General features: G+C 45.7%; 3 protein-coding genes across 4 annotated transcripts; 1 reads left to right on the top strand and 2 right to left on the bottom strand.

Annotated features, from left to right (window-relative positions):
* Positions 1 to 909: 909 nt before the first annotated feature.
* On the bottom strand, positions 910 to 17,052 carry FUCA1 (alpha-L-fucosidase 1). Of its 2 annotated transcripts, XM_059690826.1 has the most exons (8): positions 16,623 to 17,051; positions 13,426 to 13,560; positions 10,695 to 10,832; positions 9,363 to 9,468; positions 7,804 to 8,004; positions 5,627 to 5,814; positions 4,111 to 4,210; positions 910 to 1,678 (listed from the first exon to the last, which is right to left on the bottom strand). In XM_059690826.1, exons 1-8 carry the CDS (start codon positions 16,997 to 16,999, stop codon positions 1,538 to 1,540), a joined length of 1,386 nt encoding a protein of 461 aa, XP_059546809.1. In that variant the 5' UTR covers positions 17,000 to 17,051; the 3' UTR covers positions 910 to 1,537. The 2 variants fall into 2 exon arrangements, with proteins under 2 accessions (XP_059546809.1, XP_059546810.1); XM_059690827.1 differs by lacking the exon at positions 13,426 to 13,560 and having other exon boundaries at positions 16,623 to 17,052.
* A 3,071-nt stretch (positions 17,053 to 20,123) lies between these two features.
* Positions 20,124 to 20,512, top strand: LOC132229541 (ATP synthase subunit f, mitochondrial). The gene has a single exon (XM_059686122.1). The coding sequence runs from the start codon at positions 20,144 to 20,146 to the stop codon at positions 20,408 to 20,410; it is 267 nt and encodes an 88-aa protein (XP_059542105.1). The 5' UTR covers positions 20,124 to 20,143; the 3' UTR covers positions 20,411 to 20,512.
* Positions 20,513 to 21,471: 959 nt separating this feature from the next.
* On the bottom strand, positions 21,472 to 24,252 carry CNR2 (cannabinoid receptor 2). The gene has a single exon (XM_059686121.1). It carries the CDS (start codon positions 24,205 to 24,207, stop codon positions 22,927 to 22,929), a length of 1,281 nt encoding a protein of 426 aa, XP_059542104.1. The 5' UTR covers positions 24,208 to 24,252; the 3' UTR covers positions 21,472 to 22,926.
* Positions 24,253 to 24,766: the final 514 nt, after the last annotated feature.

The following is a 24,766-nucleotide window of genomic DNA, read 5'->3' as shown; positions in this document are numbered from 1 at the left end:
TTTTGGAAACATGAAAATAAGGCCAGAATGATTGGAGAGCAGAGAGGGAGTAGGAAGGGGACTTCCTACTAAAATGATAGGGATTAGCAGGCACCATACCATAAGGCTTTGGAGATTTATATCAATAACAGCTATCCTGCCCTCGCCAGGTGACTCCGTGGTTGGAGCATCTTCCTGTACACCAAAAGGTTGCAGGTTTGATTCCTGATCGGGGCATATGCCTAGGTTTCAGGTTCGATTCCACATATAGGAGGCAACAAGTCAATGTTTCTCTCTCAGATGGATGTTTCTCTCCCCCCCTTTCTCTCTAAAATAAATTTTTAAAAAATCCTCAGGTGAGGATTAAAATAATAATAACAGCTATCCTAATAGAGATGCATTTGAAGGGTTTTAAGCAGGAGATATAATCAAACTTGCATTTTGTAAATAGTCACTATGGCTACTGAGTGAGTAGATCTGCAATGGGTGAGTGCACTAAATGGCATTCTCAGGGGAGGCAGAGAAGGCACTGTCCCTGCCTTCAAGGGGCTCAGATTTTAGCGAGGGAGAGAACAGAAATGATAAGTGTTCTGTATGATTCCACAGCACTGACAATTTCCTCCATCATAACAGTTAAAGCACTACCCAACCTGTAGCTTGAAACCCAAAAATACTAGCATGGTATTAAATTAAATGACTTTCAAGATTTGTACACTGAAAACTACAAACTGCTCTCACATCCATGTTTCTCTCTCCCTTCCTTTTTCTAAAAATAAATTTCAAAAGAATGGTACCGGAAGTGAGGAAGAGAAAACCAAAGAAATTACATTTTTTGTTCTGCATTAAAGAGGCATGACTGGCCCTTTTAAAACACAGAAACATAAAGCTATAAGCAGTCCACATAGAAACTGAGGAAAGAAAACTATAACCTGTTTTTTGGTAGAAATCATTTCACATTAAAATTTATTTATTTGATTATATTTTAAAAAGCAGCGGAGAATCACATCCATTTTCTTCATAGTATCACTGTACAGACTGAATTTCAGAGCCCTTAGTTGGCTTTGGAAACTTCTGAAGTGCTATTAGTCTAGCATGACCTTCTTTTCCCTCCAGGCTCTCCTGCTCTTTCAGGGGGAGCTGGTGACAGTCAATGCTAAATAAATAGCATGTGGTTGAGCTTGCCAAACCCTTTAAACCTTCTCCCATAGGCAACAAGGTGAACTGGCTTATTCTTTACCCGAAGTCATTAAGCAAGCCGGTTATCAAACAGAGAATGGAGGAGAGATTCCACTGTAGATAATGTCCAAAGTTCAGGAAGAATGGACTCAGAGAGCTTTAACTGTTTAGTTCCTTCTTCTGCTGATGAGAGAGGTATGCCAGCAAGGTGGCTCAGATCTTTGATCCACTGATAGAGCAGTGCACTCAGTTCCTTTGATTAAGGTATGTAGGAAAAGCCATCTCTGGGTAGAGAAGAGTAGGTTATTTCAATGATGGAACTGCAAGAAGAAAATCAAAACTGAGCAGCAGGCAGTGTTGCTTTCCTCTTGAACTCCAATGATCACTCCACGCCCATCATCTTTACGGTCCAGGCAAACTCAACTGGAAGAGCAGAGAGTGGTAACTGGGGCAGATAAATGAGGAGACCTCCGGGTGGATTTGTGGACCACTTCAGATCTTTTTGGATTCCCAGCATCATTACCTGAAGAAAGCAAAAGGCAATAGGAAAAACATTAATGCATTAATGAGGACAGAATATGGTCTGAACATGGTGGAAAACAACCAAGTTGGGCCCGGGAAGGGAAGGCCGTCCAAAACAGTGGTCGCCAACCTTTCGGACCCCACGGACCACCAGTGGTCCACCAGTTGGGTCTAAAAGGGGAATAAATATGGGAGAAACCTGGGGAAGAGGAAGTAAAGAAGACCTTCCAATTCCTTTTTAAAAAGTTACATCTTTGGATTAAAAACCAAGATAGCGGCATAGGTAAACACCGGAGATTGCTGCCTCGAACAACCACTTCAAAAATACAACTGAAAGACGAAACGGACATCATCCAGAACCACAGGAAGGCTGGCTGAGTGGAAATTCTACAACTAGAAGGAAAGAGAAAAGCATACCGAGACTCAGAGGAGGCGCAGTGCGGAAGTAAAATACTAAGGTACAGAGGCGCACGTGGAGTGGGCTGGCAGCAGAGGGCGCGGTTGTCTTTTTCAATCAGGAGGGAGTCTCAGGCTCTGAGCTCCAGTTCCGGGCGAGTCTCTGGGGACCCAGACTCATACAGGAGAAGCAGGACTGTCTGGCATCGGTCGGAACTCGAGGGCAGCTTTCTCTCGGAGGGGCTTGCAGCCATTGCCGAGACACTGAGAAGCTGGGCCTCATAGAGCAGCCATAACTGCTAGCCCCCGCCCTGTTGATCCCGTGAGACCCGCCCCACCCAAGCCCTGCAGGGAGGCTTTTGCTGGATAGCCTCAGGCAGAGGCTAGATTAGCACCTCCCTAGAGATCCAGGAGCCAGTGTACCCAGAGGTCAGAGTGGGACCATCCAGTTTGCACTCCGGGGAACCATAAAGGACACACTCAGGGGGCAGACTCAGTGAGCACCAAAGCCCTATTGAAGCAAGTCTTGCCCCAAATGGGTGTCTCCAGCACAGAAGTTCTCCCACTGCAGACACAGCTAATTCTCACAGCCAATTGGCCTGGAGGTCAATTCCTCCCAGTGATACCTACAACAATCAAGGCTTAACTACAACAAGACTGTGCACAAAGACCACAAGGGGGTGCACCAAGAGTGTCCTCCTCAGGTAATTGGGGAGGCTGAACCACTGGGCCCTAGAGGACACTTAGCACAGAAAACCACTTTATCAACACAGGGAAGCATAAAAAATGCGGAGACAAAGAAAAAGGACACAAATGACAGAAATGGAGGAAAGCAAACGACTGGATATAGAGTTCAAAACCACACTTTTAAGGTTTTTCAAGAATTTTCTGGAAACTGCCAATAAACTTAATGAGACCTACAAGAAATCTAATGAGACCCTCAAGGTTGTGATAAAGGACCAACTAGAAATTAAGCATACACTGACTGAAATAAAGAATATTATACAGACTCCCAACAGCAGACTAGAGGATCGCAAGAATCAAGTCAACGATTTGAAATACGAAGAAGCAAAAAACACCCAACCAGAAAAGCAAAATGAAAAAGGAATCCAAAAATATGAAAATAGTGTAAGGAGCCTCTGGGACAGCTTCAAGCGCACCAACATCCGAATTATAGGGGTGCCAGAAGATGAGAGAGAGCAAGATATTGAAAACCTATTTGAAGAAATAATGACAGAAAACTTACCCTATCTGGTGAAAGAAATAGACTTACAAGTCCAGGAAGCGCAGAGAACCTCAAACAAAAGGAATCCAAAGAGGACCACACCAAGACACATCATAATTAAAATGCCAAGAACAAAAGACAAAGAGAGAATCTCAAAAGCAGCAAGAGAAAGAAAGTTACCTACAAGGGAGTACTCATACGACTGTCAGCTAACTTCTCAACAGAAACTTTGCAGGCCAGAAGGGAGTGGCAAGAAATATTCAAAGTGATGAATGCCAAGAATCTACAACCAAGATTACTTTATCCAACAAAGCTATCATTCAGAATTGAAGGCCAGATAAAGAGCTTCACAGATAAGAAAAAGCTAAAGGAGTTCATCACCACCAAACCAGTATTATATGAAATGTTGAAAGGTATCCTTTAAGAAGAGGAAGAAGAAGAAAAAGGTAAAGATACAAATTTTGAACAACAAATATACATCTATCAACAAGTGAATCTGAAAATCAAATGAATAATCTGATGAACAGAATGAACTGGTGATTATAATAGAATCAGGGGCATAGAAAGGGAGTGGACTGACTATTCTTGGGGGGGAAAGGGGTGAGGGGGATGCGGGAAGAGACTGGACAAAAATCGTGCACCTATGGATGAGGACAGTGGGTGGGGAGTGAGGGAGGAGGGTGGGGTGGGAACTGGGTGGAGGGGAGTTCTGGGGGGAAAAAAGAGGAACAAATGTAATAATCTGAACAATAAAGATTTAATTAATAATAATAATAAAAAGTTACATCTTTGAAAGGACTGAGGCCCCTTACCTTTGTAGCAGAGGTAGTTTTAGGGGATTTAAGGCTTAAGACTCCATTTTCTGGCCAGTTCAGGAAAATGGCATAAACAGCTGATTCTTTTGAGGTATACCTGGGAAAAAGAAGCATCAGTATCAAAGACACCTGGCTTGTTACCCTGACACCTAAGGTTATTATACATAACCTTATACACTCCCCTTCCTATGATCTACGAACCCTAAGCCCTGTGCTTGTCACTGACACGAGGAAGCACTAATAACTCAATACCAATTAAGGTCTGTGGGAAGAAAGCTGCCTCTTTCTGGTGATATCTTCTATTTTCATTCTCTATTGCAGCGGTTCTCAACCTGTGGGTTGCGACCCTTTGGCGGTCGAACGACCCTTTCACAGGGGTCGCCTAAGACCATCGGAAAACACATATCTAATTACATATTGTTTTTGTGATTAATCACTATGCTTTAATTATGTTCAATTTCTAACAATGAAAATACATCCTGCATATCAGATATTTACATAACGATTCATAACAGTAGCAAAATTACAGTTATGAAGCAGCAACAAAAATAATTTTATGGTTGGGGGTCACCACAACATGAGGAACTGTATGAAAGGGTCGCGGCATTAAGAAGGTTGAGAACCACTGCTCTATTGTGTTACAAGTTTTCTTGAAAACTTCTAAACTCTTATACCAGTTATTTCACACTGAGGCCTTCTGTCTTATCATTCAAATAGTTTTTCAACTCCAAATCCATGTGAAAACACCAGAAGATATAACAAGGGCAAGATGTGCAATGAAGACAAATTTGTAACTCTGAGGTTTCATGCTTAGAGAAGAGGATGAAAATCACCTACCGAAAGCTCATCTGAAACAGGAATGGCCATGTTTCCTCTGATCCAAGGACTTACGCTCTGATATAACACTAGCAGATTTATTAACTCATCGTATATGCCTGGCACTCTGCTGGAAGCTTTACATACATTATCTCATTTAATCCACACAGTAGCTCTAGGAAGAATCATCACCCCATTTTGCAGTTGATCAAATAACTAGATCCACAATTCCAAGTATGAATCATGACTACGGCATTTACTAGCTCTGTGATCTTAGGCAAGTTATAGTACTGCTCTGGGCCCTCTTTCTCACTTGTAATATGGAGATAATAACAGTATCCATCTGGTGGGCTTGTTGAGGGGATAAAATGGGTGGAAAGAATTTAGAATGGAGCCTTACACATTGTAGTTGCTACACAACTATTAGCTAGTACTATTTTTGATTAGACCGTGTAAAGTAACAAGTAAACTGACTGATGTTTTTTGATGCTTTCTGCACCAAGCCTATCCCCACCCTAACTAGTCCAAGATATCCCGGTGGCTTAAGCCATAACCTGGGCTACAAATGAACAGCAAAAGAACAGCTTGTGGGTTTCAACATGACTTCCAGTGGGGCTTCTACCCTTGTGGACCAAGGAGATGCCAGGTCAGGATGGGCACAGCCCCGCTCCCACACACAACAGAAGACAGGACTCACCATACAGATTCGTTCTTTTCCAATTGTACCCTCCATGGTTTAGAGGCATAGATAGCCTCCCCACTGATGCTCAGCCACTTCCCAACAGCGAGCAGCCTTTCTTGGAAGATGGGAACAATCAGTCCATCTTTAGTTGGCCCAATGTTGAGAAGGTAGTTTCCTCCCAAACTTACTGTCTGGACCAGTTCCTGGAAAGAGTGGAAACAATGAAATCATACTTATGAATTCCAAGCCCGGCATAATGCCTAGAACACACTGATATTAACAGAAGAAAAAGAATCTAGGGCACCTTCTCTCCCTGCTTTTGAATGTCCTTTACCCTTTTGAAAATACTATATATTTTTGTCACTATAAAAGCAAGACAGGATTATATAAGAAAACTGAAAAATCCTGCTACAAGATGGAGAAATATATTAACTTGAACTCCAGGGAGTGAACACGGGCACTTCCCTGGGAGACTGCCCTTCCATGGTGCCACAGGCAGTGGGAAGGGTCCTGTGTCAGAAGCACAGAGGACGAGCAGGAGCTGAGAACAAAGCACTTGGCCATGAAGGGATCACATGGAGCCATACAGAGAGAATATGGCGGTCAGAGGGAAGAGGTTTTTTGTTATGTTTTGTTTTTAAATATATCTTTATTGATTTCAGAGAGGAAGGGAGAAGGAGAGAGATAGACACATCAATGATGAGAGAGAATCATTGATCGGCTGCCTCCTGCATGCCCCCTACTGGGGATTGAGCCCACAACCCAGGCATGTGTCCATGACCGGAATTGAACCTGGGACCCTTCAGTCCCCAGGCTGATGCTCTATCCACTGAGCCAAACCAGCTAGGGCAAGAGGTTTTGAGGGGGTGTTGTGGAGACTTTGGGGAGACTGAAGAGATCTGAAGAATTTCAGGACTCTGTATGTGATGGGCTATAAATGTATATGCTGCCCTGTTGGGAAAACATGCTATAGAGATACAGTAGTCCCCCCTTATCCACCGTTTCATGTTCCATGGTTTCAGTTACCCATGGTCAACCGCAGTCTGAAAATATTAAATGGAAGACTCCAGAAATAACTCATAGGTTTAAGTTGCACTTCGTTCTGAGTACCTCATTTCATCTCATCAAGTAAGCATCGAGTCCTTTCACATCATCACAAGAAGAAGAGTGAGTACAATATAGTCAGATATTTGGGGAAGCCAAATTCTTTGGACATAACTTTCATTACAGGATATTGTTCTATTTTATCATTAGTTGTTGTTAATCTCTTACTGTGCCTAATTTATAAATTAAACTTTACCATAGATATGTATAGTATAGGAAAAACAGTGTTCAGTACTATCCTGGGTTTCAGGCATCCACTGGGGGTCTTAGAACATATCCCTGAGAATAAAGCATTAACCCATATAAAATTGATAAACATTTTAATGGTTAAGGACAACCCCCAAATTTACTTACCTATCCTGTTATGGTTGCAAGAAATTGAAACACCCTTATGTCCAACTGAAGAGAACCCTGGGAAGAACATGTCTGTACATAAAACTTCTGTAATTACAATGATTCCCTCAGGACAGACTGCTCTGAGTACGTCCAATAACCCAAAGGGCCCTATCCACCTGCACGTTCACCCTCCGTGCTGCCACCACGCTCAGTTACAAGGCTGGTTTGGATGGCAGTTAAGAGATAGTTAACTCATCCCCAGCTGGCGTGGCTCAGTGGTTGAGTGTCAACATATGAACCAGGAGGTCATGGTTCTATTTCTGGTCAGGGCACATGTCTGGGTTGTGGGCTCGATCCCCAATAGGGGGTGTGCAGGAGGCAGCCGATAAGTGATTCTCTCTTATCATTGACGTTTCTATCCCTCTCTCCCTAATTCTCTGAAAAGGAAAGGAAAGAAAAGAAAAGAAAAGAAAAGAAAAGAAAAGAAAAGAAAAGAAAAGAAAAGAAAAGAAAGGAGAAAGAAAGAAAGGAAGAAAGGAAGGAAGGAAGAAAGGAAGGAAGGAAGGAAGGAAGGAAGGAAGGAAGGAAGGAAGGAAGAAAGAAAGAAAGAAAGAAAGAAAGAAAGAAAGAAAGAAAGAAAGAAAGAAAGAAAGAAAGAAAGAAGGAAAGAAAAGGAAAGAAAGAAAGAAAAGGAAAGAAAGAAAGAAAAGGAAAGAAAGAAGAAAGAAAGAGCTAACTCACAGGTGTCTTACCGAAATGATTTCCGATTCGCTTGCAACGTCAGAGATCGACATGGTGCGACGGTAGCCCCAGGACCGCTTGTCTATGGAGGTGCACATCTCCCACTTGTGATTTGGCAAACTTGACGGCTGGAATTTATCTTCACAGTTGTAGTATCCTCCATGGTGACAGGAACAGTTAAAACCCCATCGGTCGTTTACCACTACTTCATCCTAAAGGAGGAAAGAGTACTGGGTCATCAAGGGTGAACCCCTCATCTTCCTTACATAACGCAGTGCGATAAATTAAGAACCTATTTGGAAGCAAAGAACAGACTTAGTCTAGAGCAGTAGTTCTCAACTGGGGCCAAATTGATCCAAGAGGATTTTGGCAAAGCCTAGAGCAGCGGCTCTCAACCCGTGGGTTGTGAACCCTTTGGGGGTCGAACGACCCTTTCACAGGGTCGCCTTAGACCATTGGAAAACACATATATAATTACATATTGTTTTTGTGATTAATCACTATGCTTTAATTATGTTCAATTTGTAACAATGAAAATATATCCTGCATATCAGATATTTACATGACGATTCATAACAGTAGCAAAATAACAGTTATGAAGTAGCAACGAAAATAATTTTATGGTTGGGGGTCACCACAACATGAGGAACTGTATTAAAGGGTCGCAGCATTAGGAAGGTTGAGAACCACTGGCCTAGAGACATTCTGGGTTGTCACAACTAGGGTGGTAGTACTGCCATCTAGAGGCCAGGATGTTGTTGGCGGCCAGGGATGGTGTTAAACTTTTTACAATATAAAGGACAGCCTCATCACAACAAAGAAATATCAGCCCTAAAAATCAACAGCGCAAAGGCTGAGAAACCCTGGTCAAGTGATCTGTAACGTTAGAGCTGGAAGACCTGGATTAATTGATTGGTTGATTGATTTAAATATATTTCATTGAATTATTTTAAGAGAGGAAAGGAGAGAGATAGAGAGTTAGAAACATCGACGAGAGAGAAACACGATCAGCTGCCTCCTGCACACCTCCTACTGGGGATGTGCCCGCAACCAGAATCGACCCTGGGACCTTTCAGTCTGCAGGCCGACGCTCTATCCACTGAGCCAAACCTGTTAGGGCATGGAAGAGCCGGTTTTAAAGATCATCTTATAAACCATTAATGTGTTTCTCTCACATCAGTATCTCTCTCTGTCTTTCCTTCTCTCCCCAACTCCCTCTAAAAATCAATGGGAAAATATCCTTGGGTGAGGATTAAAAAAAAAAAAAGAATTAAAGAAGAAAAATAAAGTTTATGCTTCAAGGAAGGGGAAAAAAGAATTAAAGGAGAAATCCTTTTCTTAAAATATATTTTTATTGATTTCAGGGAGGAAGGAAGAGGGAAAGAAAGAAAGAAACATCAATGAGAGAGAATCATCGATCGGCTGCCTTAAAGGAGAAACCTTTAACATCCATTAAGTCCCTGGGCCCCTAGCTCCCCCATGGTGATGTTGTTATTACTGCAGATCTTGTCTCCTTATACTGTCTTGTATCACAACAGATAAATAAGACATAAGTCATATAATCACATACCTTAACTGGACTGTCACTGTAGAGCCAAGAAAGAAAATCTGTAGAGTTCCAGTAAGAGTCAGGACTTTCCCAATCTCCATCAGACCAAATCAAGTCAGGTTTATACCTGAAAGACATGCAATTAGAACAAAGTTTATTACCTGAATCCATTCACAAAAGTCTTACCAATCATTTTTTTGCAACACATACTTATAAATCTTCTTTCACCTTTTTTTCTTTAAATCCTCACCCAGAGAGGAAGGGAGAGGGATAGAGAGTTAGAAACATCGATGAGAGAGAAACATCGATCAGCTGCTTCTTGCACACCTCCTACTGGGGATGTGCCCGCAACCAAGGTACATGCCCTTAGCAGGAATCGAACCTGGGACCTTTCAGTCCGCAGGCCGACGCTCTATCCACTGAGCCAAGCCTGTTAGGGCCAAATATAGTTTTTTAAAAAGAAAAAAAATAGCAGTCATCTGGATGCAAGGAGGGTCCAAATCCCCACCCCGTAAGTCCCCCTAAAATGAGTGTCAAGGCAGAGACAGCTGCCTCTTAAGCAATACAGTGCGAGAAGGGCAAATAGGAATGAAACAAGATGAAGACAAATCCCAAAATGGAAGTGGTCATTTTAAGACTCTATAATAATAAAAGCGTAATATGCTAATTAGACTGGACATCCTTCTGGACGATCTTCTGGACAAAGCTGGGGCTGAGATGGAAAACCGGGTCCTGGGTGCCTGCTGGCAGCCAGAGGGAAGCCTGGGTCCCGGGTGCCAGAGGGAAGGTGGTGCCGGCAGCCAGGGGAAGGAAGGCCTACTCTTGCACGAATTTCGTGCATTGGGCCTCTAGTAACAATAGTAACATTTATGCTGTACAGCAGGGTGACAGACACTGTTCACATATTACTCTGAGCCCCATAAGAAGGCATCCTTATCCCCACTTTATAGTGAGACTCTGAGGCTCAGAAGGGTGATCTGGTTAAGGCTTGTAAGTAAGGAGAGCCAGGATTCAAAGGCAAATCTGCCGGATGCCAAGTCCCAGGCAGGTCCAGGGCCCATTAGACGCTGTTGCCTCTCCAAGGTCAGACAGAGAAAGTAGCCCGCAAGGATGGAACTGAAGTTCTGATTACTACCACCTGGAACCTGTGTGCTTCAATTTATGAAAGTAATATGACATTACGGGAGCTCTGAAGAGTAGGAAGAAAAATATTCTTTGTCTCAATACAACCACCACTTTTATTATTCTGATGTCCTCTAGATTTTTTTCATATTCCACCTTTTCTCCTTTCCCCCCAACTTCTCTGATTTCATTGAGAAAAGTAATAAGGCCAAAAACATTTCTGTTTTTCACCTGTTCACAAGTTCGTATAGCTCTGGCATTGTTTTCCCAAAGACAAAATACTGTGTTTTGAAGCCATTTTTCTTATCAAGTAGGTAGAGTGGATGGAACCATTCGAAGAGTGAGTGATACAGTCCATAGCGTATGTTCCTTAAACAGAAAAACAGGTCAGCAATTGTCATTAAGCAAAGAAAAAATAGTTTATTTAAAAACAATCAGTGGCAGCATTTTTATCTCAGTGAAATGCACCCCGAGGGCATGGGGGGGGGAGTGTCCAAAACCATTAACTTAAAAATGATCTCTTCATTCACAACCAATTACAATGATTGGGTGTACTATGTTTTTGATAGTACACATAACTACTTTTTACACATACATATCTTGACATCAAATTTAAACCATCTTTTAACTTTTTAAAAAATATATTTTTTTATTGATTTTAGAGAGGGAGAGGGAGAGACAGAAACATCAATGATGAGAATCATTGATTGGCTGCCTCCCGCACTCCCCGCACTGGGGATCAAGCCCGCAACCTGGGCATGTGCCCTTGACTAGAATCAAACCCAGGACCCTTCAGTCCACAGGCCGACGCTCTATCCACTGAGCCAAATCAGCTAGAGCATCTTTTAACTTTTAAGTCAATTATCTCAATAACATATAGTCCATTTAAAAATGTTTTATCTGCCGGAACCGGTTTGGCTCAGTGGATAGAGCATCGGCCTGCGGACTGAAAGGTCCCAGGTTCGATTCCGGTCGAGGGCATGTACCTGGGTTGCGGGCACATCCCCAGTAGGAGATGTGCAGGAGGCAGCTGATCGATGTTTCTCTCTCATCGATGTTTCTGACTCTCTATCTCTCTCCCTTTCTCTCTGTAAAAAAATCAATAAAATATATTTTTAAAAAAATGTTTTATCTGTCAAGCATAAGACTAGGTATTGAAGAAATCTTGGAAAGCCTTCCAACCCAGGTCCTTTTCCAGTGTCTGATGGACGGCAGGGACCAGGTCTCGCATCTTTGTGCCCCCTTCGTTGTCAACACAGATCTTTGCCGGCATTCAGGGAAGGTTTGGGTAAATGACAGATCAAGAGGGAACTGAAAAGGGCAGTTAAAGCAGCAAAAAGTGAAGGAGTCACTGGGTTGATTCTAACTAATGGGGGGGATGGAGGTGGGGAGAGACTGACCAAAAAACGTACATGCGTATATGCATAATCCATGGACACAGACAATAGTGTGGTGAAGGCCTGGGGGGTGGGGTGGAGGTAGGTCAATGGTTTCTTGTTTTATTTTTCTAAGATTGACTAGTAGTTTTTATTGATTTCAGAGAGAGGAAGGGAGAGGGAGAGATAGAAACATCAATGATGAGAGAGAATTATCGATTGGCTGCTTCCTGCATGCCTCTTATTGTGGATTGAGCCCCCAGCCCGGGCATGTGCCCTGACTAGGAATGGAACTGTGACCGCCTGGCTCATAGATTGATGCTCAACCACTGAGCCACACGGGCTGGGCTTGACTGATAGTTTTTAACATACCCAAAGGGAAATACAGTTAAAGTGACCTATTTTCAAACACAAGAAAGCTTGTTTTGAGTTAAGACTGGTGAGTGTTACAGAAACACTATGATGCAAGTAAGAAGTAAGGTACATTGTAATGACACAGATAAGACAAAGAACTGAAGTTGTTTCATATGACTCCAGAACTAAACAGATTCAAAGAAGATAAAAATCAAGCATCCTAAAATCTGGATCTAATCAACACTCAGAGTTTTACAGCACGACTGTTATCTAAGCACATCATAGGGAAACTGAATCTTGTACAGGTGACAAGAGTCAGCACACTCTTTCTTAAGGGGCCGGTAGTAGTTGAGGCTGTGCAGGCCTTGGGGTCTCTTTCCTAACTCACAACACCTAAATGAATGGGCATAGCTATGTTCCAATCAAACTTCATTGACACAAACAGGCAGCTGGCCCACCCCTTAAATAGTGTAACAAGTTTGCCAAATCACAACAGAGGTGAGAGTGGGCATGGCACAAATACCACTTTTCTCCCTACAGGCAAATATGCCCAGAACTGTGGGGTACAAAACCAGAACACCTGAGTTCAAATCCCACCTCTGCCACTTCCTAGCTCATTGATCTTGGGAAGCTACTTTTTGTTTTAATATATCTTTATTGTGCAAAGTATTACACCTCCACCCGACCAGGCCTTCACCACACTATTGCCTGTGTCCATGGATTATGCATATACGCATGTACGTTTTTTGGTCAATCTCTCCCCACCCCCATCCCCCCATTAGTTAGAATCAACCCAGTGGCTCCTTCACTTTTTGCTGCTTTAACTGCCCTTTTCAGTTCCCTCTTGAGCTGTCATTTACCCAAACCTTCCCTGAATGCCGGCAAAGATCTGTGTTGACAAGGAAGGGGGACACAAAGATGCGAGACCTGGTCCCTGCCGTCCATCAGACACTGGAAAAGGACGTGGGTTGGAAGGCTTTCCAGAAAGAATCCTTCTCAGAGGACAAATGGGCCGCTGTGGTCTTTGCTAGGTATCCTTCACCCAACCAGAGAGCCATGAATGTCTCTGATGGTGTCACCTTTGGTCACATAAAAACAGCCAAGCATCAAACACTGCCAATTCGGGTACTCGCTGAATGCAAACTTAGAAAACACGCGAGTACAGAAGGTCTGGCACACTGGACGGCTGTTAGGTCAGAAGCAATGATGGACTAACTGCAGTGCACACACACCTCTTCCGGACGGCGGTTCCCAACTCACCAACCAAATCACGATGCGGCCCCACATCCTTAGCATTCCAGTTCCAAGACACCGAACTCGGCCAGTTTGTGAAGCCTTCGTGATGCTTTGTCGTCAGGACTACATACCTGTGGACATCGAAACCACATGAGCAAAGAAAGTGGGCAGTGGGCCACGAGCATGAACTTACCCAGCAGGGCTGCGGCTTAGGAAATGGTAGGGAGAACTGGCTGTTTGAATGTGGAACGGAGATACAGTGACCACCAACTGTAAATGTGTCTCAAGACCAAAAAACAAAGCAGGCAACTCCACAGAATATAACAGATTATTATGACAGGGTAAGTTAGTTACAGGGATGGAGGGTCGGAGTGGATAGACAACCCTGGTAGTTCATTCTCCACTGCTTTACAGTTATTACAGTGAATGTTTTTAGTACAGCTGATCTACTAATGACTGACAAGGCACAGGGCCTAAGAATGCCTTATGAACCAGGAACCCTCCCTCCCAGTGGTCTTATGATGGAAAATTGCTTAGAATTGACACCAAGACCTAGTTTGACATAGGTCTCTACTGCTGTACCATTCTGGCCACTTACTGACAAGAATCTTTATGATTACATTGTATAGGCTTATACAACAGTAGTCATCTATATATATAAGAGCCTAAGTGATAACCGGACAACTGACCGGTAGCTATGATGCACACTGACCACCAGGGGGCAGATGCTCAACACAGGAGCTGCCCCCTGGTGGTCAGTGCACTCCCACAGCCAACCTCCCCCCCCCCCCCCCCACGGCCAAACCCCCTTGGTCCCTCACCCAGCCGGCTGGCCCGATCGGCCCTGATTGGCCCTAATCAGGACTGGGCAAGACCGCCCTGATCGGCCGGGAGGGACCCCATCCATGCACTAATTCATGCACTGGGCCTCTAGTTAGCTATAAGACAGAGAATGCTGGCCAGGAACAGTTAGCTTGGTCAAAGTTAAAGCTTGAACAGAGAGAGTGGAGGGCTTACAAAGATGGAGTCCGTTTGTTCACATCATTAGCCACTCGCCTACAGGAAACATACTTGTGAGTTGCTGCAGCCACAGCTCCCCAGGGGTATTGCTCCAGGAATGGAAGCAAACTTGAGGAAACCACAGTCCTTAGTCTCCTGCCAAGCAGGGGTCCAGTGGGAAAAGATGTGCACCTTAGCTCTCATTCTTCAACCCTTCCAGGAATTAATAATTAGCTTTTCTTAACCTTTGCTCTAAAGAAAGAAATCTCTACTAGAAATAACAGATGACAGAAAAGCAAGCTATTTGTTTTAACAGGCCCACATGAATTGCCTCTCATTTATAGAGGTGACAAAAGTCTAAAAGAGCAGGGGAGAAAAGACAATTGTTGAAATAACCACCAAATCACTTCACATTTCATTTGCTTTCATGGCGGAAAAAACCATGAGATAATTTAACCACTGGCTGGTGTGGGGAGCTCCAAGACTTTAAGGGCCAGATAGTATTTCAGGCTGGGAGGGCCATAACCCTTTTAAAATGTAAAAATCATTCTCATCTCATGGTACTTACAAAATCAGGCAGAGGACCAATCCCTCTGGCCATGGGAAGCAGACCCCGGAGTCGTGAGATTTGGAGTCTAGGACATCAGTTCCCTTCCTCTATCTGGGCTAGTCACCTGGTCCATGAAATAAGGGGTCTGGACAAAGGATGTTTCCCAGATTTTAATTTTTTTTTCATTTTTAACTTATGGATCTCTATGGCTCCTAGAAGACAAAGAACGACCTCCTCTGTTTATTCCAGCCTTATATTCTCATACATTTTAAAAAATATATATTTTATTGATTTTTTACAGAGAGGAAGGGAGAGGGATAGAGAGTCTGAAACATCAGTGAGAGAGAAACATCGATCAGCTGCCTCCTGCACACCCCCAACTGGGGATGTGCCCGCAACCAAGGTACATGTCCCTGACCGTAATCGAACCTGGGACCCTTGAGTCCGCAGGCCAACGCTCTAGCCACTGAGCCAAACCGGTTAGGGCATATTCCCATACATTTAATGGCAAACACTAAATGTCAGTTGTAATTTATTAGTATAAGGTACTATTTTTTTATTGATTTGAAAGAGGCAGAGAAACATGGATTTGTTGTTCCACCCATTCATGCATTCACTGGTTGGTTCTTGAATGGGCCCTGATGGGGAATCCAACCCCCCACCTTGGCATACCAAGAGGACACTCTTACCAAAGGAGCCACCTGGCCAGGGCAGGACAAGGGATCTTAAAGTCTCAGAGAAACTAAAACCTGGAAGATGACTGAAGAGACAACGGTAGAGGACTGCTCTAAGCCAGGAGCCAGGAAACCTCCCTGTCTCCATTCTGTTTCCTCCAACTCCCGTCACTCCCAGCAGCCACTACCCTACTAATCCTGAGGGTAACCACTCCCTGACTGGACACCTGGCCACGTACTGCCCTAGAGGACTACTGCTAGGGCTGGCCCCAGCCTTCCACAGCGCCCGGGGCCCTTGCCTTTCTCTTCCCCATCCCAGCACGCTACACTTTCGGTTCTCCGCGCCATCCACACGCAAGCTCCAACAGCTCTCACGACAATGCACGCGCTTCTTGAGCACTTTAATGTGCAAAGCACTGAGGAGGGCAGATGAATGAGAATCGGTACTGTTGCCCAAACACAGTGCACACCAGAACGCCCCTCCCTCCTCCTCCCGGAGACAGTAAAGCTGAAAGGAACCAACACAATCCCTTTCCATAGGCATGGACTTTGGAGGCTGCAGGGAGGTGAAATGCCTTGGTCAAGTTCACAGTTGAACTAGGACCAGACTCCATGCCACGGGCTTACAATCCTTGGGTCCCGATTTTCTTGTCAACCTGGAATGGACGATGAGATATCACGCAGCTCCATCCGTTGAGGGCTTTCCCACCCACCACCTCCTTGAAACTTGTATTTCCTCCTAATTCCCAACCGGACGCACCTTCCCCTTATGATCAGGCATGTCACGTTCAATTCTGCATCCTTCCGGGGACAAAGCTCATGACCCGGGGTGTCTTAAGTCAGGCAGATGGCTGTGTGACCCTGGGCGAGTCGCCTAACCTCCCCCCCGCTCGGTTCCCACCAGCCTAACCCCCGCCCACTGCCCCGACCCGGGAGGAGGTGCGCCGCCCGCACCCGCCGCCACACTCACTTGGCCCCGGCGGCCTGGAAGAGGTCGGCCCAGCCCTCCGGGTCGAAGAAGCGCGCTGTGAACAGCGGCCCGAAGTCGGCGTAGCTGAAGCCGGGCGGGTAGTTGTCGCTCATGAAGCGCTGGTACTGCGGCGACCCCTCGCCCTTCCAGTGCCACCAGAACCACTCGCTGCCCCAGGCCGGCACCGAGAACACGCCCCAGTGCACGAACACCCCGAACTTGGCCTGGTCGAACCAGTCCGGCAGGGGCCGGGAGTCCAGACTCGGCCAGTCCGGGGTGTAGCGGCGCTGAGCCCCGAGAGCCCCCTCGGCCGCTCCGAGAACCAGCAGCAGCCGCGGCAGCAGCGGCAGCCGGGCTCCCACCGCCCACGACTTCATGTCGGGCGACCACACTCCGACTCTCCGCCTCCGCCTCCACCATCCCCTCTCACCGCGCAGCTGCGGCGCGAGGCCCCGCCCACTCTGACTAATGATTGGCTCGGTAGGAAAAAGGGGCGGGTCAGCCCTGGCGGCTTGACTACCGAGTCTCTTCCCCTCCTAGTCCGCCAGCCCTGTTGCGCCCTCTAGCGCTGAAAGGGAGAAAGACGCAAGGAGGCGGTGACAGCGCTCGGCGGGAGGTCTAGTGAACACTTCCGAAGGCTTCATGGCGGGGTTCAGTCGTGGGAGTGATTCAACCGTGGGGTGGTAGAAGGCCGGGTGTGTACAGAGAACTGGGTGTAGTGCATTTGGCCGTGGGGCGTCAGAAGGGACTTTCTGAGCTGTAGTACAGAAGAGCAAGCCTGGAGGCGGGAATACCAGAGGCAAGGGCAGTGTTACAGTCCTGGTAGCAATAACGAAGGAAAATAATGCTGGTAGAAGCATGGTGAGGAGGGAGAACAGTGGGTGCTGAAAGGGGAAGAGCAGGGGTGAGCATTTGGCCTATCTAATACTTGCTCTGGGAATTCCGAAGCCATTCAAAGAGCTTAACATCTAATTGGAAAAATGAGACCCATGGCCATACAAGCACCACAAAGGAACGTTTTTAGAGTAGTAGGGTAAGAACATTAAGAGCCCCGAGTCCTACAGCATAGGGACTATAGTAATAAATATTGTAATAACTATGTATGGTCCCAGTGGGTACTAGAATTATCGGGTGGAATCACTTCATACATGATATAACTGTCTAACCACTATACTATACTCCTAAAATTATATTGAATGCCAACTGTAATTTAAAAATAAAATAAAATAAAAAGAGTCCCAGGCCCTAGGAGTACCCGTGTGAATGTTGTCTGGCAGGGCGGTCACCAAGTCCTCTACAACCTGCATATGCTGTGCATGCTGAGACAGGAGGTGAGGCCATCCATCAGGTGTGGAAAGTACAATGACCCTAAGTGGCACTGCCAGTCCCTATGTATCAGTGAGAGAACTGCAGCAGGGAATTTGGGGTCCTCTACACAATCCCCTTTCCTACTCTCTTCATTTGAGGAAGGAGAAAACTGAGCCCCAGAGAGTGGATAGAAGTTGATCAAGATGATGCAGCTAGTTGAGCTCAGAGGTGGGACCAGAACCCAGGTCTCCAGATGTGGAATTTGTGCCTCTCCACATACTGCTTCTCTCTTGCACCCCGGAAGGGGACAGCGCCTGTGTTGACAGAACCAAGCACTTCCTCATCCTAGGAGTTGTAAGGAAATACAAAGGCAATTGCTGAATAAACAGTTATTCTAATATGCAAGGTAAGGCTAAAATATTGTCCAAAACAGTAAGCACAGACACCTTAAAAAAACAAAACCAAGCCCATCTTCACACACTTTCTAATGATCAGAGTAATGGTCTTTGATGTAATAGAACTCATCTTGGGGAAGATGAAATGGGACATTGAGATCTTCATTTCTCCTTAACCTTGTGAAAATTAATAAGCAGAAACCTCTTTTAAAATTGAGTCAGAAAAAAATAAAATAAAATTGAGTCAGGAGGCCAGAAGAGAGAACTCTTGCTCACATGCCACTCAATGCATACTAACTCGAATAGGACAGACATACCTTGCATCTACAATAGGAAGTGATAACTACCTGAGCACAAGAAAGAAAAGATTCCTCAGCTCAGCCAATGGGAGCTTGCCATAACTCAGCCAATGAAAAATCTCCGTACTTCAAACTTTTAGTTTCCTCCAATGGGCTCTTCATTTACAACAGCCCCTCGGAAGTCCATCGAAGACAGCCCTCTCCTTTGTTTCTCTGGATTTGAGCATGGCTTACCATTAGACTGCAGGTCCTGAGTTGCAATTCTTTATTGTTCCTGAATAAACCCATTTTGCTGGAGAAATATCGGACTGTCCGTTTGTTAAAGGTCAACATCCTCATAACCAAAATGCGAATTTGCAGGAGCAGGTGAGAGACACTGTGATAGACTGGACAATATTAGAAGTTGGGAAGCTGGGTTTCTTGCACGAGACACCACCTAATGGGGTCTCCTTGGGCAAGTCTCGTCCACAGTCTGGGCCCATTTCCTTCTCTAAACAATGGGGCAGCTCTCAGTGATATCCAGGTGCCTTATCCCCTTGCTCTCCTCCTTCATAAACTCCAGATCTTTACTTAAAGCTGAAATAGGAGGTTGTGAAAGGAGAGAGGTAGAAAGTCTGGAAGTGCATTTAATTCCACGACTTTTAAGCTCTATATTTATTACAGAAATATTTACTGAGTATCAATTTATGCCAGGCACTTGGGCATTGTCTTTGCTAACATGAGAAAAGAAAGGCATGCCCCAACTTTAAGGAATCACAAATTTACCTTTAAAAAATTATGCCATTTCAACTGGGTTCAATAGTGTCCCCCAGAACTTCTTGTCTACCCAGAACCTGTGAGTGTTGCCTTACTTGGAAATAGAGTCTTTGTAGTTGTAACTTGTTAAATTTAGATGAAATCATACTGGATTAAGAGTGTGTCTTAATCCAATGATTGGTGTCCTTAAAAGAAGACACCAAGAGACAGAGGGGTTGGGGAGGCTACATGAATACACAGGCAGGGATGGGAGTTATGTTGCCACAAACCAAGGAGCACCAGAAGCTGCCAGAAGTCGGACGAGGCAAGAAAGGATCTTCTGCTTGAACCTCTGAAGGGACCATGGCCCTGCCAACACCTTGATTTTGGACTTCCAGCCTCCAGAACTGTGGAAGAATACATTTCTGTTGTTTTATGGCACTTAATCTATGGAAAAATGTTACCGGAAACTAACACAGGGCATAAAAAGAAGCACACTGAGAAATAATGAGATTTAAGGTTGTGGCAATCTGTACTTCTCATGAAGCTAGTTTGACTGAACTAGGTCAAGAGGGCAGGCTTTGGAGTCAAAGAGAACGGGATTGGACACCCCAGCTCTGGGTACGTATTAGCAGTGTGGCCTCAGGCGAGTGATTTTGCCTCTTAGAAGTTTCCTCATATGTAAAATGAGGATACCAAATCCTCATCAGGTAACTGTGAAGCTAAATGAAATACCTCATTTAAAAGTACTTATCCTGACCGAGCGGACACCCCGGACTCCAAGATGGCGTCAGTCGTGCCATTGAAGGAGAAGAGACTGATGGAAGTCAAATTAGGGGAGTTGCCAAGCTGGATAATGATGCGAGATTTCACCCCTAAAGGCATTGCTGGAGCATTTCAAAGAGGTTACCACAGGTATTACAACAAGTACATCAATGTGAAGAAAGGGGGCGTTGCTGGGATTTCTATGGTGCTGGCAGCTTATGTGATTTTCAACTACTGCCGTTCTTATAAGGAACTAAAGCATGAGCGACGACGCAAGTACCACTGAAGAGGGCCCAGTGTGGACTCCACATTCCTGACCATGACCTTTGCCCAGCACCTCTGAATCCTTTCATATTGTAATGTAACACCTAATAAAAGGTGGCTGGTACTGGGGAAAAAAAAAAAAAGTACTTATCCTCCCACCCCCCAAATAAAAGAGAAAAGTACTTAGCCCAGCCCTGGCCTGTGTTTCACAGTGGTTAGAGCACCAGCTTGTGCACCAAAGGGTTGAGGGTTCGATTCCCAGTCAAGGGCACGTACCTTGGTTGCAGGTTTGATGCCTGGCCCCAGTTTGGGCACGTGCAGGAGGCAACCTATTGATGTGTCTCTCTCACATTGATGTTTCTCTTTCTCTCCCTCCCTCCCTCCTTTCCACTCTCCCTAAAAAATCTAAGGAAAAAAATATCCTCAGGTAAGGATTAACTAACTAACTAATAAATAAATAAATTTTTTTAAAAGGACTTAGCCCAGTGCCTGGCCAATAGTAAAGACTCACTACAAGTCAGCCTGCATTTATGACCAGAGCACCTAGTACAGTGATGGCGAACCTATGACACGCGTGTCAGAGGTGACACGCGAACTCATTTTTTTGGTTGATTTTTCTTTGTTAAATGGCATTTAAATATATAAAATAAATACCAAAAATATGTCTCTTTTACTATGGTTGCAAATATCAGAAAATTTCTGTATGTGACACGGCACCAGAGTTAAGTTAGGGTTTTTCAAAATACTGACACGCCGAGCTCAAAAGGTTCGCCATCACTGGCCTAGTAGGTCTACCCTACCTAGAGTTGCCTCAATTAATCCTATCACAATGACCCTAACAATCCTTGATTTCTTTCCTTGTACTGCCCATGTTGGTCTTATTTATTTATTTATTTATTTACTCTCTCCGCACCAGAATGGAGAATGTAAGCGCCATTAGACAGGGGCAGGGTCTCATTTATGGTGGACATCCAGGCCTTAGCACAGACCCTGGCCTGTATTCTGAGATGGGTGAATGAGTGAACGGATAGTGGACACCTTGTCTTATAAATTATTCAATGAAGACATGTTTAATCCCCTTCGTCCATTTATCCTGTCTTTGAGCCTAAAGGCCTGCATTAGAATTCCTTGCAATCCTCCTGCCACCAGCATTTCTCTTGCCTTCTATTTTAAGCCCCTCTGCTAGGAACTCAGATGGCCTGAGATGTAAAATCTGGTGTCCTGGGCTCTTCAAAAGCTTGGGCTGTATTCTCGCTGCAGATAATGGACTGTGGGATGTCCACCCTGTGCCTAACACGTAGTAAAGAAATTTCCCCTTCCTACCACTGGCTCTGTTTCTTATTTGTCATAGGGGTATGGAGGAGATAAAGAGGCCTGAACTAAGCATGAGTGAGAACAATTTGAGGATTTATAAAATCTTTGTGACTAACTTCCTTTTCCTTGGAGTTGGGCTAGACTGGGACACTGCCTGCTTCCAGTGGTGCCACCAAGTAGGACTTCACAGGGTCAATAAAATTCTCTGAAGAGCCTGTGTCTCAAGTGGCCCCAGCCTCCGTATTCCCCAGCAACCTAAGAAGCCACAGCCGCTGTGGGTGGGGATTATCAGGAGTCAAAGAGGACCATTGCCTTCATAACAAGATGCCCTTAACTGGAGGGTTGCCAGCTACCTCTGAAAGAGGTGGGATCCACACCCACAGTCCTCATTGAGTCATAGTTCTTGGTCTTTAGCGGGATAGGGTAACCTAAAAAGGTCCTCAATGGGAAAGGGTGACTTAGAACCAAGAAGGCCCCAGCAATTAAGCGGAGCCGGCGGGAGGACAGTATCAGGTAGAGCACAGCCAGGTTCTCCAGGGCGCTCAGCAGGCCCAGGGGGGTGCACAACACAGCAACAGCTGTCTTTTGCTGACTGCTCAGAATCATGTAATCCTTCATGGGGTTGAAATCCAAGCCATCCTGGGAGCCGTTGGCTGCCTTCATCACCGAGCATCTCTCCATGGAGTGAGTCCTTTGGATTCTGCTGGACTTGCCAAGAAGTCTTTGCTGTAGTACACTGAGAAGAAATGAGTCTTTTTCAATCAACACAGTAATGACCTCACACAATCTCTGACTCCAGCCAAACCTTTTGGGCTGGCCAAACATCCACCCATACCCTGAGATCCCAGGAGAAGAATCTGTTCTTCTCAAATTTCCTCTGAGCCCCTCATTGCTGAGCCTGAAGGTTCCCTCTGGCTCCGTGGTCTCTGGAGAATGCAGGCACTAAGCCATCTTGTTGAGGAGGTTTTCCTGACCTGACATGCGCTGAGCCTGTCCCAGATGTCTTGCCTCCTGCCCCCGTTACCACTCCCAACAGGGCCCAACTGTGCAGATAGGCAGGACCAGGCACTCTCCAGGATGCCAACTCTCATCAGCCAAAAATGGTAGGCGTCAAGGCCTCTGGGGCTGGTTCAAGTAAGATGAGAGGGTCAAGACTGCTCTCTCTCCTCCAGAAAGTGAAATGATTTCTGACTTGTTTTGTTCAAAACTCTGAAAGAGGCCGCCTCAGCAGTCAGAGCAGTATGGACCTCGGGAATCTGCCCACTGGGTGGCTCTCCCATCAGCCTCTGTCTCACTGACGGAGGACCTCGGGGCGTCTTCCTTTCCTTCAGGGCCAAGGCCTCTCAGGTGCTTCCGCCAGCAGGCCAGGCGGCGGTGGGCAGAGGCTCGGATCTCCCCACTCCGCAGGGCGTAGATGATGGGGTTGACCATGGAGTTGACAAGGCAGAGCAAGGAGCAAAAGGCAAAGACCTTCTTGACCTGGTCACTCAGAGGGGTGGCCAGGCTATAGACCATGAGGGCTAGTGCCGGGAACCAGCATATGAAGAGAACAGCCAGCACCACCCCCAGGGTCTTGGCCAACCTCACATCCAGCCTCATCCGGGTCATTCCTGGCACCTGCCCATCCTGGTGCTCAGCCAGGCTGGCTGCATGCTGATGGGCCTTCCAGAGGACGTGTCCGTAGGTGTAGATGATGCCGGAGAAGAGGAAGGTGATGAACAGGAGCCAGCCCAGCAGATAGTTATTGGGGATCAGAGGGAACAGCTCAGAGCAGGGGCTGGGACAGCAGGTCCATCCCATGAGGGGCAGGTAGGAGACCAATGCTGAGAGGACCCACGTGATGCCCAGTGTCACCAGTGCCTTCCCACGGGTGAGGAGGGCTTTGTATGTAGGTGGGTAGCGCAGACAGAGGTAGCGGTCGATGGCGGTCAGCAGCAGGCTGCCTACAGAGGCTGTGAAGGTCAAGGTCACGCTGCCAATCTTCAGCAGAAAGACAGGCTTGGAGTCCACGCCCTGAAAGACGTGGAAATTGACAAAGTTGCCAGCGAAGACTGCACTGGCCAGGAAGTCAGCGGCAGCCAGGCTGCTGATGAACAGGTATGAGGGCTTCCTGCGGAGCCGGCGGGAGGACAGGATCAGGTAGAGCACAGCCAGGTTCTCCAGGGCGCTCAGCAGGCCCAGGGGGGTGCACAACACGGCAACAGCTATCTTTTGCTGACTGCTCAGAATCATGTAATCCTTCATGGGGTTGAAATCCAAGCCATCCTGGGAGCCGTTGGCTGCCTTCATCACCGAGCATCCCTCCATGGAGTGAGTCCTTTGGATTCTGCTGGGCTTGCCAAGAAGTCTTTGCTGTAGTACACTGAGAAGAAATGAGTCTTTTTCAATCAACACAGTAATGACCTCACACAATCTCTGACGCCAGCCAAACCTTTTATCTGTGCAGATGAACATGTTGAAATAGCAATCTAAAGTTTGTTCCTCTCTACTTTGCCTCTTCTCCATTCTAGTGGGGTACAGGTCTTAGGGAGAGGTATGTGGAAATTCAAGAAGCAGAAGTGGCCTGCAAGCTTTTGGGCCTTTTGTTTTCAAAAAGACTAATCCTAAGACTTCCCTTGGAAAGTAAGGTAAATCTCCCATCCTCAAAGATCAAGAGGATGCCCTGGCTGGTTTTGCTCAGTGGATAGAGCGTCGGCCTGCGGACTGAAGGGTCCCAGGTTCGATTCCGGTGAAGGGCATGTACCTTGGTTGCGGGCACATCCCCAGTAGAGGGTGTGCAGGAGGCAGCTGATCGATGTTTCTCTCTCATCGATGTTTCTAACTCTCCATCCCTCTCCCTTACTCTCTGTAAAAAATCAATAAAATATATATTTTAAAAAATCAAGAGGAAATCAAAAACCAAGAAAAATGGAATCCAGAGCGATCAGGTGGAGAGGTTTTTTGCCTTAGTGTTTTTGGGGGTTTTTTGCAAGTTTTGGTAAGTAAGATGCTGAAGTTTAAACAACTATTTAGGAACGGGAGGCAAGACTATGGCTTCATACCAGTAGGTTGCCAGATGACATAT

This window comes from Myotis daubentonii, chromosome 3 (genome assembly GCF_963259705.1).
Source record: "Myotis daubentonii chromosome 3, mMyoDau2.1, whole genome shotgun sequence".
NCBI lineage: Eukaryota > Metazoa > Chordata > Mammalia > Chiroptera > Vespertilionidae > Myotis > Myotis daubentonii.
The sequence above is the reverse complement of the archived record's forward strand: the minus strand, read 5'-3'. Positions and strand labels throughout refer to the sequence as shown.

Bases quoted from the DNA above. Each gene is read 5' to 3' on its own strand.
- FUCA1 (XM_059690826.1), bottom strand. From the start codon at position 16,999: ATGAAGTCGTGGGCGGTGGGAGCCCGGCTGCCGCTGCTGCCGCGGCTG. The intron at 4,211-5,626 runs GTGAGTCCTGTC...TCTTTTTCCCAG, and splicing joins GAAAAGAACGAATCTGTATG to GTATACCTCAAAAGAATCAG. The intron at 1,679-4,110 runs GTAAGGGGCCTC...TGCTTTCTTCAG, and splicing joins AAACTACCTCTGCTACAAAG to GTAATGATGCTGGGAATCCA.
- LOC132229541 (XM_059686122.1), top strand. From the start codon at position 20,144: ATGGCGTCAGTCGTGCCATTGAAGGAGAAGAGACTGATGGAAGTCAAA.
- CNR2 (XM_059686121.1), bottom strand. From the start codon at position 24,207: ATGGAGAAGAGGCAAAGTAGAGAGGAACAAACTTTAGATTGCTATTTC.